The sequence below is a fragment of the Myotis davidii genome, unplaced genomic scaffold (assembly GCF_000327345.1).
Source record: "Myotis davidii unplaced genomic scaffold, ASM32734v1 scaffold268, whole genome shotgun sequence".
NCBI classification, from domain to species: domain Eukaryota; kingdom Metazoa; phylum Chordata; class Mammalia; order Chiroptera; family Vespertilionidae; genus Myotis; species Myotis davidii.
In genome coordinates this window covers 256,922-272,756 of record NW_006383015.1, presented here as the reverse complement: position 1 = coordinate 272,756, position 15,835 = coordinate 256,922, and the positions used below count along the sequence as shown (strand labels likewise).

The 15,835-nt window shown below is 35.1% G+C and overlaps 1 protein-coding gene across 1 annotated transcript in view; it reads left to right on the top strand.

Annotated features, from left to right (window-relative positions):
* Positions 1–15,835, top strand: part of MYCBP2 (MYC binding protein 2, E3 ubiquitin protein ligase) — a 253,516-nt gene that overhangs the window by 21,163 nt on the left and 216,518 nt on the right. The window contains 7 exon segments of the mRNA XM_015558101.1: positions 1,357–1,553; positions 6,114–6,356; positions 6,579–6,650; positions 8,416–8,512; positions 12,334–12,407; positions 12,546–12,684; positions 14,033–14,109. Coding sequence (XP_015413587.1) covers positions 1,357–1,553; positions 6,114–6,356; positions 6,579–6,650; positions 8,416–8,512; positions 12,334–12,407; positions 12,546–12,684; positions 14,033–14,109 — 899 coding nt within the window.

Genomic DNA, 15,835 nt, shown 5'->3' with positions numbered 1-15,835 from the left:
CCCAAGTGAGCTCTGCCCCCAGCTGGCCCCCGCGCAGGGGCAGGGCTGGCTGGCCAACTACCCATAGCCCCATCTCATGGTTGGCCCTGCCCCCAATCAGCCTCCCCACCCCAATCAGGGGCGGGGGCCACCAGCTAATTGCCCACGGCCCCTCCCCCCAGCTGGCCAAGCCCTGATTGGGCCCCGATCTGGGCAGGCCGGCTGGTTGAAAAATTATTAGACTTACTAAATAAATCAGCAATGTAGCAGGATACAAAATTAATGCCCAGAAACCTATAGCATTTTTATACACTAATAGTGAACTTTCAGAATGAGAGATTTAAAAAACACCATCCCATTTACCATTACACCAAAAAAAATTAAGATACCTAGGAATAAACTTAACATGGTGGCATAGGTAAACACCTGTACTAGCTGCCTCTCACAATCACATCAAAATTACAACGCCCCTCCCCCAAGTCTGCCCTGCCTCTGATCACCCGGCCCCCCACCCCCATAGGGGGTGGGGCCAGCTGGCCAACCTCCTGCAGCTCATATCCCTGCCCAGCCCCACCCCAGATCAGCCCCCATACCCAAATCAGGGGCAGGGCTAGCTGGCCAACTACCTGTGGCCCCTCCCCCTGGCCAGCCCCACCCCATTGGGCTCTCATCACCCTGATTGGCCTGCGGCCCTCCCCCAAGTGAGCTCTGCCCCCAATTGGCCCCCGATCAGGGGCAGGGCTGGCTGGCCAACTACCCATAGCCCCATCTCATGGTTGGCCCTGCCCCCAATCAGCCTCCCCACCCCAAGGGGCGGGGTGCGGCCAGAGTGAAGGCCTGGGTCCTGGATGCTGGAGGGAAACTGGTGCTGGCAGCCTGGGGAAGGAAGGCGTATTCTGTGCACAAATTCATGCACTGGGCCTCTAGTTTTATAATAAAGTAAATTACAGCACATATTTTATGTATTCTGTTGTTTTGCAAATAAATACATAATTTTCTGGGCACTTAACATTTTAAAAAGCTCATAGTTTTCCCTTAAAGGTAAAATCAGTGCAATAAATAGTCTATTACTTAATAGGATGTTTCTGGCATATGTGAATGCCTCAAGGAAAGTTTCTTATAAATTACCTTGGATACATTTCATGTCTTTATTGATAAAAATGAGGAACTGAACTAATGTTTTCTAAGGTCCTCTGTATATAAATCTTCTAACTTCTTTGAAAAAAAGGATAACTAGAAGGAACTAATGCAAAATAAGTATTCAAGCTGCCTTAAATATTTTTTTTTTGTAATGAGGCAAAGGTAAAAATAAATAAATATATGTATATAATGTTCCGTCTGTTGAGTGAATATAATTGAATTCTATTTTGTCTACAGAGTCTCTCTTCCAGCTCCTTTTGGAAATCACTGTTCGAAGTACTGGCATGAATGACAGCACAGGACAGTCTCTGACAGCACTTTCCTGTGCTTGCCTCTTTAGTCTGGTGGCTTCTTGGGGAGAAACAGGAAGGACACTTCAGGCCATCTCTGCTATCCTCACCAACAATGGCAGCCATGCTTGCCAAACTATTCAGGTATTTCATATTTATAGCTGCTTTGAAAATGATAAGATGCTGAATTCATCTTGATTTCTATCAGTAGGAGTTCCTGATTTTTCTCAGTCTGTGTAATAGTTTGATCTGTCCAAAGTTGATATATAAGTAATGTATCGTATTCAAGCTAAGCTACATGTGTGTTTAACTCTGTAGCATTAAAGGTAATAAATGAAATTTGGCAAAAATGCAAATCTTGAGCTTAGTTTTGTGTCAGCACCACAGCCTTATCTTTCTCTGCAGCATCATGCTCTCCAACCTCTCCCACCTCTCTTGCCCTAAATTTTCAAATATGGAATTTCTTCATAGTTTCCAAACATCTTTTCTCTGTTTAAAGAGAAAGATATGGTATTATTCTACTATATTTTTGATCGGTTGATTGTAGTTTTTCATGATTTGTTTCTGAGCTACTTTAACTTGCATAAATACATTTTAAGCTTTTAGTATTTATGGAATAAACTTTCTGTCATTGTTAGTGGTGGGAAATATCATCCTAATATGTAAAGTTGATTTAATTATTTTGGATGGTTTTGGAAATTGAGTAAGAAGTTACTACTTTTCTCTGGCCCCTTGGATAAGCTCCAGAACACATGGAAAGGCTACCTCCATCCTGTTGTAAGCAGGCCAAAGATAGCAAAAGGAGTATAATGGATCATTTCTGGGACTTACTCAGTGATATGGAACTCTCCTTATCAAACATGAGTTGTGCCCTTACTTTAATTTCCTATACTTACTCTTTTTCCTCTTTCTGTCCTGCCTGAAATCCTCTTTTCCTTCTTTATGATCCTTCATTTTTGTTGTTGTTAATCCTCACCCGAGGATATTTTTCCATTAATTTTTAGAGAGAGTGGAAGGGACAGGGAGAGACAGAGAGAGAAACATTGATGTGAGAGAGACACATCATCGGTTGCCTCCCATACAGCCACCCTGGCCAGGGCCAGAGATCAAACCTACAAACGAGGTACGTGCCCTTGATCAGAATCTGAACCCTTGACCCTTCAGTTTGTAGGTCAACACTCTATCCACTGAGCCAAACCAGCTAGGGTTATCCTGAATTATTTTGAAGTTCCTCTATGCAGTGTTCTTCAAAATATGTTCTGCTGCTGTGCTTTAAGAGTTTGGCAAAAATTTTAATATAAATATATACTGAAAATATATACTTCTTAAATTTTAATAAAATAACAAACATTCTGATATCATATACCAAATTTTAAAAGTATAGTGAACATAAACACATGAGCTTATTAGGCATCCATGTGATGTGTGTGTGTGTGTGTGTGTTTTGTTTTTGTTTTTTTTTTTTACCAGGATATGAGGTGAGATTTAAATGATGAGTTAAAAATGAGACACTCCAGAGGCAAGAGGTGTTAGTGTTTGGGGTATGGAGAGAATATTCTTGGTATACTGTGCTATGGCATGGAGGTAAGAGTAAGAGGGGGATGTTGAAGATTGAAAAGCATTTAGTATAGTTGTAATATAGAAGATCAGGTTGAAGAGGTCCTCAGAAAATAAGAGAAAGAGAAGGGAGGTGGGGAGGAGAGACAGCGAAAAGGGGTGGGTAGAGGGGGGAGGAGAGGAGAGAGAATTGGAGAGTGGGAGAGAGGGGAAGAGATGTGAAACATAAAATAAAATTAGAGGATCCAACTAGGAAATCCAATATCTAGGTATCCAGCAGAGAGGAAGAAATTACCTCAGAAAATTTACAAAGAAAACTTCTTCACCACAAATATAAACATTTCATATTGACAAAAAAAAAAAAATGCACTGAGTGCCTAATACAATGAATGAAAAAGGCTCACACTAGACATACCTTTACAAAATCAGAAGAGTGGCAATAAAGAGATGATAAAGCTTTCAGAAAGCAAAAAGGCAGGTTATGTACCAAAAAGATCAAGCAGAATGGCCTTGCACTTCTCAGAAGCAACACTGACATAGAAAATAGCAGAACAGTGCCTTTAAAGAGAGGGAGGTGGGGAAATGATGTTCACCATCCCTAGCTCTGTCATGGGTCATGTTTGGGGAAAGATAATGATGCATTCAAACATGCTAGGTATGCAACAATTTTTACTTGTATGTTTGCTACTGTCCTTAGTCTCTACTAAAGCAGGGGAAAAATGGAAATGATGTTTTACTTTATTGAGAGGAGTATGGGTAACACTTAAAGATAGTTATAGAGATAACTTAGCATATGCAAAAATGGGTCAGTTGTTGACTGGACAAAACAAAGAAAAATTATGTAAGGTGAGAAATATATGTTTTATAATTTGACTTAGTTCTTGAATATGATTACACATTCATAATAAAGTGACCTCTGTATACTGATTTAACCAGAAATTATTAACCCATTGTACACCATAAGCGTCTATTGACGCAAGCAGCGGACCTTCCCCACACGCCACATGCGTTTATTAAAAAAAAAAAAAATCTTTTTCCTAAGTGGCAGCCTCGACTAACTTTAAATCATTTTTCGTGAGAATTTTCAGCTGAAAATATTCAAGAACACCCGACTGTGAGTAATATATTTATTTTTATAATATTCATTGCAAATTGATTTTTAAAATTAAATTCAGAATATCTTGGCATGTGGGGATGGTTTCTATTTTGGATGTGTGGTACTTAACTGGTTAAGTAGCTCAATTTTGAGGATTAGGAAGGGAAGGGGCATCATCTTTCATAGTAGACATCAATAGAAATTATCTGAAACAAAAAGTAAAAATGGAAACTTTCATACGTTGTATGAATGAAACTCTAGGTTCATTGCAAGTGACAAGATTTCATTCATTTTTATGGCTAAGTAATATTCCATTGTTTATATATACTACATCTTTTCTATCCATTCATCTATTGATGAGCACTGAGGTTGCTTCCATATCTTGGCTATTGTAAAAAAATGCTGCAGTGAATATTAGGGTGCATATATCATTTCAAATTAGTGTCTTCAGTTCCTTTGGATAAATACCAAGAAGTGTGATTGCTGGATTGTATGCTAGTTCTTTTTTTAAATATTTGAGGAACACCTCTATACTGTTTTCCATAGTGGCTGTACCAATTTACATTCTCACTAACAGTGCACAATGGTTTCCTTTTTGCCATATCCTTGCCAACACTATTGTTAATTGTTTTTATGATGACAGTCATTCCCAAAGGTGTGAGGTGATATCTCATTGTGGTTTTAATTTCCCTGATGATTAGTGATGTTGAGCATCTTTTCATGTATTTGTTGGTCATTTGTATATCTTCTTTGGAAAAATATCTATTTAGGTTCTCTGCTCATTTTTTTATCAGATTTTTTTTCTGTTTAATTGTATGGGTTCTTTATATATTTTGGATATCTGATATAGCATTTGCAAATATCTTTTCTCATTTACTAGGTTGCCTTTTCATTTTGTTGATGGTTTTCTTCACTATGCAAAGCTTTTTAGTTCCATATAGTCCCATTTGTTTATTTTTTTGCTTTTGTTCCCCTTGCCATAGGAGACAAATCCAAAAAAAATATTGCTAAGAATGATGTCAAAGAGTTTGTTGCTTATGCTTTTATAGAATAATTTTTTGGTTTCACATTGCATATCTTAGTCTTTAATCCATTTTGAATTTATTTTTATATATGGTGTAAGGAAGTGGTCCTGTTTCATGTTTTTGTATGTGTCTGTTCAGTTTTGCCAACAACACTTATTGAAGAAACTTACTTTTCCCCATTGTCTCTTGCTTCCTTTGTCATAGATTTATTGACCATGTAAACATGGGTTTATTTCTGGGCTCTCTATTCTGTTCCATTAATCCGTGTGTCTGTTTTTGTGCCAGCATCATACTGTTTTGGTTACTGTAGCTTTGCAGTATAGTTTGAAATCAGGACATGTGATATCTTTAGCTTTGTTTTTATTTCTCAAGATTGCTTTAGCTATTCAGGGTCTTTTGTGACTCTATATACATTTTAGGACTATTCTATTTCTGTGAAAAATGTCATTAGTATTTTGATAGGGATTTCATTGAATCTGTAGATTACTTGGATAGTATTGGCATTTTAACAATATTAATTCTAATCTATAAACAGTATATTTTTCCATTTGTTGTGTTGTCTTTAATTTCTTTTATTAGTGTCTAATAGTTTTCAGATTACAGGTCTTTAACATCATTGATTAAATTTATTCCTAGGTATTTTATTCTTTTGATGCAATTGTAACAATTTATTTTCTTTCTTTTTTTTTTTTTTTTTAATATATTTTATTGATTTTTTACAGAGAGGAAGGGAGAGAGATAGAGAGTCAGAAACATCGATGAGAGAGAAACATCGATCAGCCGCCTCCTGCACATCCCCCACCGGGGATGTGCCCGCAGCCCAGGTACATGCCCTTGACCGGAATCGAACCCGGGACCCCTCAGTCCGCAGGCCGGCGCTCTATCCACTGAGCCAAACCGGTTTTGGCACAATTTATTTTCTTATAAATGATTATACATGATTAAAGTGTCTTTATTTTGTCTGTTTTATGTTTTCCACATTTAACAATGTCTTTTTATGTTTTTTTTCCCTTCTCTTTTGTATAGGTGCCAACGATACTAAATTCACTACAGAGAAGTGTGCAGGCAGTGTTGGTGGGAAAAATTCAAATTCAGGACTGGTTTAGCAATGGCATTAAGAAAGCAGCTTTAATGCACAGGTGGCCTTTAAAAGAAATATCTGTTGATGAAGATGATCAGTGTCTACTTCAGAATGATGGATTTTTTCTTTATCTGTTATGCAAGGATGGATTATACAAAATAGGCTCTGGATACAGTGGAACAGTTAGGGTAATGTGATTTCTTATAGTTCTTAATCATAACAAGTTATATCCACACTGACTTGTATTCTGTTTGTTTCTAGCTTCATTTTCAGAGTACCATCTAATTTTGATATAATAGTATTTCTTTGAAAAATTACAGTGGAAACAAATGTGTTAAATATCATTCTTCTATTTTTTATTGGTTATTAATGATGAAACTATTGGTAGACTAACTTTTGTTATTTTGCAGGGCCATATATATAATTCTACATCTCGCATCAGAAACAGAAAAGAAAAAAAGTCTTGGTTAGGGTATGCTCAGGTAGGAGAATATCGACAAAACTTTTCTTTCTTATTTTTTAAAAATGTGGTTTGTACTTGTTTAATCAAGAAATAATATTGCTTTTATTTAAATGGACATGGTATATTTTTAATAATATGTCTATAACAGTGGCATGGTATAGTGTAAAGAACTTGGCTTACAATTCATTAAATGCCTACTTTTAGTTTTTGCCCTGCTTCTTACTAGCTATGTGACTTTGGTCAACTCAGTTAAATTATTTGATTGTCTGTGATTTAGCTGTGAAATGGGGATAAAATGTCTTTTGTTGGACTTTTCTTTTAAGTGAGCCTCTAGATAAAAATCAAAGACTGCCTTTATCATTACCAAATCTGCAATAGGAATATAGCTGTGACCTGAGGCCAAGTTAGAACTTCCTATAAACTCGTTTATTCTTCATCTAAACCAGTACCTTACAGGGAACAGTGTATGGTCTTTCCAGTAGGTAGCTACCTACACAGAGGATCATGCAAAGCCAAAGAGAAAAAAGAGCTGGGCCTATGTTGCTTTCTTAATGCTGCTGTCTTATCACCTGACTAACAGGGCCAAATGGGTGTCCACGATCAGATACATCACTCTTCCTCCTCTGGAGAGAAGCAAATAAACGATGCACAGAGGGGTCAGAAGTATTGATTTCTATAGTATCCCTACTTGAGAGGTGAAGCCAAAGTCCCAAGATGCCCCTTGCCCAGCTCATTGTTTGTTGTTAGTATCAAATAGTAAAAGATATTCAAAAGCATTTTGAAAATTAAAGAAATTACTATTGTTAAATGAAAAATAATCCTACTATACAAACTATTGGGGGGCATTTTGAAATTAAAATTTAAAATGTCAGTTTCTCAGTAATTGTCTCTTAAAACTTAACCTGGTTTAAAATGTCTCATCAAATTTTTATTTGCCATTACTATATTTTATCTAAGAAATAATGCCATGGAAAATAATCATTACAAAAATATGTTCAGGGGCATATCACTATCTAAAACTACTACTTTATTTATTTTTAAATATTAACTTAAATATTTCTGTTATTTTTCCTTAAAATATTTGTTAAACTAACAGTGGTCATTTCTCTTATTTACTTAGCAAGTGATATAATAATTTTGAACAAAATGTGCTGTCCAGTGCAGAACCTATATATATAAAAGCCTAAGCAACTGTTATGACTGAACGACTGGAACAGATGGTCGCTATGATGCGCAGTGACCATCAGGGGGCAGACGCTCAATGCAGGAACTGCCCCCCTGGTGGTCAGTGCGCTCTCACAGCTAATCTCCCGTGGTCCCTCCCCACAGCCAGCCAACCTCCCGCGGTCCCTCCCCCTGGCCAGCCAACCTCCCGTGGTCCCTCCCCCCTGGCTGGCCAACCTCCTGTGGTCCATCCCCCTGGCCGGCCTCCCGCAGCCTCTCCCCCTGGCCAGCCAACTTCCCATGGTCCCTTCCCCAGCTGGCCAACCTCCCATGGTTCCCCCTACCCCCATACACAAGTCGTGCACTTGGCCTCTAGGGTCTAATAAATGTATCTGAGAATATAACAGGTTAATTGATACCCAGTGATATACAATTTCTCCTTATTAAAGTTTACCCATGTTCTTATATTTTTAATCTTTACCCTATTTTATACATCAGTAGTGATGTATTATTATATCTCAAAAACCATAATACACAACTGTACGACTACTTTTACTGCTAAGTTGGTAATGAAAATAAATTTTAACACATAATATAGCAAAATTTTTTGTTGTTATCAGGGTTATTTATTGTATAGAGATGTGAATAACCACAGCATGACAGCCATAAGAATAAGCCCTGAAACACTGGAACAAGATGGTACTGTCATGTTACCAGGTATGTTAGTGAACACCTCATTTTTTTCTTCATATTTGATTTTAAGAGATGTGCATGTTAAGCCATTTAGACATATAAAGAATGAGTAGCAAGGAAAAGTGCCTGTTTACAAATAGGTTAAAAAAATCTTGACATGCAGAATATTTTATAGTCTATATAAAGTTAATACATCTAAGGAAAACAAACATCAAGGATATAGTAAAAGTGTTTTCTTATTTTATTTTAAATTATTGCCCATGTGCAGCCTGAACCCCCCACCACGGCTATTTCAGCTGCTGAATTAGTGGGGTGATGTTTGTTGTTCTTGATAAAACCACAGCTCTGGCTCTCATATAGCTGGAATAAAGAACCTCCTGTTTATTTTTACTTTAACAATGCACTTTGGGTTTTCTATTTTTAAAAGGTTTTCACAGACAAAGATTTCAGGGCAGGTCAGGAATTTTAAAAAATTCCATCATTTATACTTTTAATAATACTCTGATAAGATTCCTTTGGTTTAATTGTGAGGTTTTACTCATATTTATCACTCAAATCACTGAGCTGTCTAAATTCTGAGGGAGTAGATCTTAAATTTTGTGGAATATTGGGCAAATGTATAATATATTCTCAATTGGAAAGTCTTTGAATTTGCTTATACCTTTAGTAGATTCTGAAAGACTTTATATTAAAATATTGAATACTTAATATATTTATCAATAATTTCATGGTAAGCAGCAATATTACCTCTTGTGCACTTTGCCATCTGAAAATGATAGAGAACTACTTCTGAAGATCACATTGGGAAGGATAGTTGCTCCAAGCCTGCTTATTAATTTTTTAATATATTTTTATAACTTCATCAAACATTTCTTTGAGCATTGCTATATATACACATATCCAAATTAGTATAAATGACACTCTGTTAAAGAAAATGCCACATTTTATGTGTGTTTCACAAAAAAGCTACTTTGGAAAACAGCTGACTTATTAAAATAATTTGTAAATAGTCATCTGTTTTTAGATATCTGTGCAGAATTTTTTTTAATATCACAAGTTTGGACCATGTCTCTGGTTCGAATAACAGTAATAATAGTAATATTACATATTTTAAAGTAATAACGTGTGTCCCCATATAAAAGGGATTATACAGGGTGGGGGAAAGTAGATTTATAATTGTAAATACACAAAACACAGTTTGTTCTTGTATTATTATCTATTAATTGTATTTTCCATACAAACAACTGTAAACCTGCTTTTGTCCCACCTTGTATTAAATGTATATAGTATTATCTAAACAAAAAGAACAAAATTCATTGTAACTCCACTTCCCATATATAAATATTATAACATATTGGTGAATGCCCTTCCTATCTTTTTCCTATGTATGTGTACATACTTGTAAAAAAGTGATTTTATGCTCCATACTGCTTTTTAACCTATCCTGTTCACTAATCATTATGAATAAATTTCCAGGCAATTAAATAGTCTCCCACAATATAATTTTAATGTTACAAAATATATTCCATTCATTAACATATTGAAATGGAAGTTTCTTCCAATTTTTTGCAATATAAATTACACCATAATGAGTGTCCCTATTGCTCTGTCTTTGTGCAAGTTATTTTAGGATAATATACTGAAAGAAATTCTTAACCTTCGTCCAACAGATGGATACTAATATAAACAATTTACTTCTGAGAAACCCTCATTTAATAGAGATTGACTGAGAAGACCATTTTTAAATGGTCTATCTTCAACTGTTGTATTTATTACACCATGATAAAAAATAACTTACTACTGTCTTCAGCTTACATTATTTAATATATGAAATGCGACTTTTTACCAATACAAGTGTGGCTTTCTATGTTTCATAAATATGTATCGTATTCACGGTGAAGAATGAAACAAACTTTGGGAGGATAGTCCCATGTTGTGTGCCTTACAACTGGCAGATGTTGCTTGATATTTCCTGAAGATGCTGTCTTATAACATTACATGATGGATAAAGAAAGGATAAAGAGAAAACCTTTTTGAAACCACACAGCAGGAAGACTTGCCCTCAAGCCTGAAGAAGCCTTTTTCCATCTTTCCATTTCTTTGACCTGGACTGCAATTTCTTCAACAGCACTTTTTTTTTCCTCTCTCTTTCTAGCCAAAGGCAGGTCTACCCTATAGCTTTATAATCAACTACAAGCAGAAGTGAATTGTCTGGATATAGACAGAATTGAATACCATGTTTAAAATTGATATAAATCTGGTAATTCTTTGAGCTTCATGATCCACCTTGTCTTATAGTCTAGTTCATAAATTAGTTGTTTTAAACCTAGTATTGATGAACTCAAAACGTAATTTTTCCCCTATTAATTGTCATTTTAGCCTTTATGTGTTGGCATATTTTTTGTATTGTATCCTTATGTCATTTACTCTCCATGTCTGGTGACAGGTTGCCTCAGATCATGAGGGTTTTTGCTACTCTTCTTGCGCCGCTTCAGTCCTCACCCCTGCAATTATCTGAATTATAATGAGTTTTTCTTCTTTGCTTTTTAGTTTAAAATCTTACTGCTTAGAGCTTGAGAAGCATCTTTCTTGCGCCTCTTTGTATTCTGTACAGTGGACTAGGAACTCTTTCTTTCGATTTCTCCTCTCTTTGATTACCAAGTCTCTTGGGCTACCAGTGGGCCTTGTCTCCCAGTTTCTATTTCCAGTTTGTGATCACTGAATTCTCTATTTGGTAAGGGTCTGCCTGTGTTTTGCATATTTATAATAAAGAAGTATGCTAGTATGAAGCTCCTGGGCAAAGATACAGAGTAATCCATCTTATTTGGGTGGGTTCCATTACTGCATTCCAAAAACAGAATTTTATGTTTTGTTGATTCAGGTGCAAATAGAAATTAAATATTATTTTCTTGGTATTGTAAATTAATGGAGTGATTCATCCTAGTTCTCTGCAGTTATTTTGGGAAGCGTGTGTGCTTTTTTACTTGCTTGCTGAACATTTATTTTTCCAAAAGGATACAGTTTATGCTTAGATGTTGATTTTGCTTGTAGATTCATGTTATTTAGTAGCAGTTCCTAACACATGCCCCAGTGGTCCTTCTGTAATACTGGTATCCCTTGTTATAATCGTGCTTGAGCTTTATTTTGATCAAAGTATATAGTATACTGTTCCACATACGGACATACGACAGAATATGGTATTCCAGCCAACATTTATGAGCACTTTCAGACAAAAAGAACTACATAAGCATAAATTTGTCTGTTCTATGAAGGATGAACATTTAAAAATTGTATAACATGCTAACTGTTAAAAATGCTGGGATTAAGCATGAAACGTCTAAGTAGAAACTGTAAACCCAGTTCTGTTTTATAAAGCAAGGGATATCTGTAGTTGGGCACCATAGACTCAAGTACAGAAGTTTTAGGTCCGTCTGTATTTTTCTGTGACACTAATACCTGTTATGTATGTCCGAGGAAGAGTGTTGCTTACATTCGCATGTGATTGTATTGAAATGATTATAACCTATGACTGTAGTTTGTTTATTGTGGTGCATGTTTATGATCAGACTTTAATACTAATTCATTTTGAAAGTAGGTGGGCTCTGAGTTTCTTGATTATGGAAGATTTATAAATGTAAGCACAAAATGTAATAAGTATTATTAGTTGAATTATTTAGTTCCTGCTAATTTGTAATTCTTTATTAAAAAGCACAGTCTCCCTTTGAGTTTAAGTTTATCCTTATTGCGTGGAAAAGTCTCATTCTGACTTCATCAGAGGAGTAAAGTCATTTTGTGAGGTGTTGGTTTATAGTGTAAAATAATTACTTTTTCTTCCTTCTGCACAGATTGCCACACTGAAGGTCAAAATATTTTATTCACTGATGGAGAATATATTAATCAGATAGCTGCTTCAAGAGATGTAAGTACTCTGAATCATGAGTAGCTGATGTAAATGGAATCCCTTTCTTATATATTACTTGATTTGTGTTAAATGGAATATAGAGCCTTAAAAGATCAATTTATGCAACATAATACTGTGGATGTTTTATTGTTTTAGGATGGCTTTGTTGTCAGAATATTTGCCACCAGCACTGAACCTGTTCTACAACAAGAATTACAACTTAAACTGGCCAGAAAATGCTTACACGCCTGTGGTATCTCGCTATTTGATCTGGAAAAGGACTTGCATATTATAAGTAGGATGGTCAAATAAGCCTTTATTCCATATTTTAATTTTTAAGTTCTTTATTCTTTTGAAGACTAGCACTGTTTTCAGCAGTGTAGCTTATATTTTAGCAGCTATTTTGCTGTTACTTTAAAGCACAGTTATGAATTAATACGTATAAGTATCCAGGAAATATGGCCTTTAAACAGTATGATATATGAATGCCATTTTAAGGAAGTGATTAATAATTTTTCATTTTCAATAGATCAAAAGAAAATAAGTTTACATTTGATAAGACTTAGATGGACAATGCTTATGGACATCATTAGTTTATATGCTCCATCTATATTCAATTGTTTAAAATTTGAACACTTCTTTTGTAAAATTTTACTACAGTGATATACATAGTTATCTTTTTGAAACATTTAATTTTGGTTTGAAAATATTTTCAGGATAGCCATAGAATGATCCTATAAATTGTGGAAATGGTAATTGACCTAACAAATTGATTAATAATCTTTTATTTTGATACAGATATAGAGACAACTTCAGTGTATTTCTCAGACTTAGTGTAATTATTCCTGCAGTGTTGTAGTAGTGATTAGTACTACTAGTTTCCGTGGGGTTTCACTTTTGGGTTAAACCTGCTGCAGGGTTAATAGTGCCACTTTTTAACATATAGTGATTTACTTTCATACTAATTGAATTTTGTAGAAAAATGTTGGTTGAAATTATAGTTTTTAAATTTAACAATGCTATGAGCTAATTAATTAGTAACTTGTATAATTGGACAAAATCATAAAATGTGCCATATATAATTATTTACTATTAGTTTTATAATTTGAAAATGCACACACATGTGCTCAAATTTATAAAAATTTTCTGTAGTAAAAACCATGGAATGGAGAATTTGAAGTACCTTAATTCAGATATTTGCATGGCATTATTCATGCTCAAAGGTCTGGACAAACCTCATCAAGCTTTATATTTATTTATTTATAAACTAGACAGTATAATTGTGAGGATCAAATAGAATAAAGTTAAATGCATTCTATAATGTCTGCGTACTAAAAATGTGTTATTCGTTCAGTAATTCAAGGGATATTGCTGGCATTGCTTTAAAAAACTTTTTTATATTTAAAAAATTAATCTGACACTAGTTTGGAGCAAATTAAGAAGTTTATGGTGACCATATCTTCCCTTGGAGTAATGTACCTATTGTTAATAATTTTCAAAAATTCAGGCATATGACATTTTGTCGTACTTGTTTTTGTTTATATTAACTGAATTGACTTTTTAATTACTCAAAATAGTGCAAATTGTGCGTGAAAATATTTCTATTAAAATAATAGAATTTATTAGTCTTGTTGTATTATCAGGTACAGGATTTGATGAGGAGTCAGCAATTCTTGGTGCAGGACGAGAGTTTGCACTAATGAAAACGGCAAATGGAAAGGTAAATTACTGTTTTAGGATTAAAAATTAACATTCCTTGCTTTAAGAGATAGTCGGTACAATCAGTTGATTAGTTTATATAGTTCACATGTGTAAACAATCATTTTAAATTTTGATTTAAATTATTTCATGTTATATGGTAAAATTTTGTGCTAAAGTATGAAAGAAAATTGACATTTAAGAATATAAAACTTTATGAAATCTTATATTTTTATAAATATTTACTTTTTAATTATGGGACTCTTTGTGTAATTTTTTGAGTTGGGGATAAATTCACATTTTGTGTTTATTTTGATAAATAGGCTATCCATTGCAAATTTCCATAAATGAGCAGAAATATATAGACTACAGGTTGGAGGAAGTAGGAGCATGTGTAATTCAGTTATAGATTGTAGAGGTCAATCTATGGAGTTGAAAACTTTTTTCTTATCTAGTGCCTGTGAGGATAAAGTAAGGTAATTAAAATAATTCTAAAATTTCTATGCAAACACAGTGTTTTTGTATGTAGGGCTTTTTATACTGGAGAAAATGACTTGAGAATTTTCTGAACTTGTTAAGTGTTTTGAGTTTTGAGTATATTTATTAAACATATTTTTCATATCTATTCAGGATACTTATAAAGTATCTTATAAAATTGAAAGATGATCTGTCAATCTGTGCCATGCTTCCATGCCTGTGGGCCTATTTTGTTTGTGGATTTATTTTGTTCATTAGATTACACCTATAAGTGAAATCATGTGATACTTGTCTTTCTCTGACTGGCTTATTTTACTTAGCATAATACTCTCCATGTCCCTCCATGGTGTCTCAAAGGCTAAGAGATCCTTCTTTTGTACAGCTGCATAGTATTCCATTCTGTAAATGTATCACAGCTTTTTTTAATCTTCTCATCTACTTTGGACAGTTTGGCTGTTTTCAAATCTTAGCTATTGTAAATAGCATTCTTGTGAATATAGGGGTGCCTATATTCTTTCTGGTTGGTGTTTTGGGATTCTTAGGATATATTCCTGTAAGTGGGATCATTGGATCACATATTTAATTTTTTTAGGAAATTGCATATTCTTTTCCATAGTGGCTTACCAGTTTGCATTTCCACCATCAGTGTACTAGGTTCCCTTTTCTCTATATCCTTGCCAACACTTGTTGTTTGTTGATTTATTGGTGGTAGCCAATTTGGCAGGTGTGAGGTGATACCTCATTGTCATTTTAATTTGTATTTCTCTGATGATTAGTGCCTTTGAGCACTTTTTTATATGCTGTCCATATGTACTCTTTGGAGAAATGTCTACTTAGGTAGACACTTTTGGATTGGATTGTTTGTCTTCCTTTTGTTGAGTTTGAGTTGTAAACCAAGGAACAAAATAGGCCCAGAGGCATGGAAGCATGGCTGGGACTGATGGATCTCAGAGGGAAGTGTGTGTGTGTGTGTGTGTGTGTGTGTGTGCGCGTGTGCGTGTGCGGAGCCAGTTCAGACAAGGGTTCGAAAGCCTGAGTGAGGGTGGCGAATGGATGAAGAAGTGACAGACAAAGAATAAGCTGGGTCTCTAGGTGGACCTCCTGTGCCTGGCTGAGGCCACAGGGTGAAGATCCAGAGGCAAGCTGAGCCTTTATTTTATAGCCAGAGGTAAACAAGGTAGTGGTCACTATAGTTACAATGTTCTTGTGAGTTTCACTTGTTTTGGCAGGCTTGCTGCATCTCCCACAGCCTATTAGCTTCCCAGATAAGG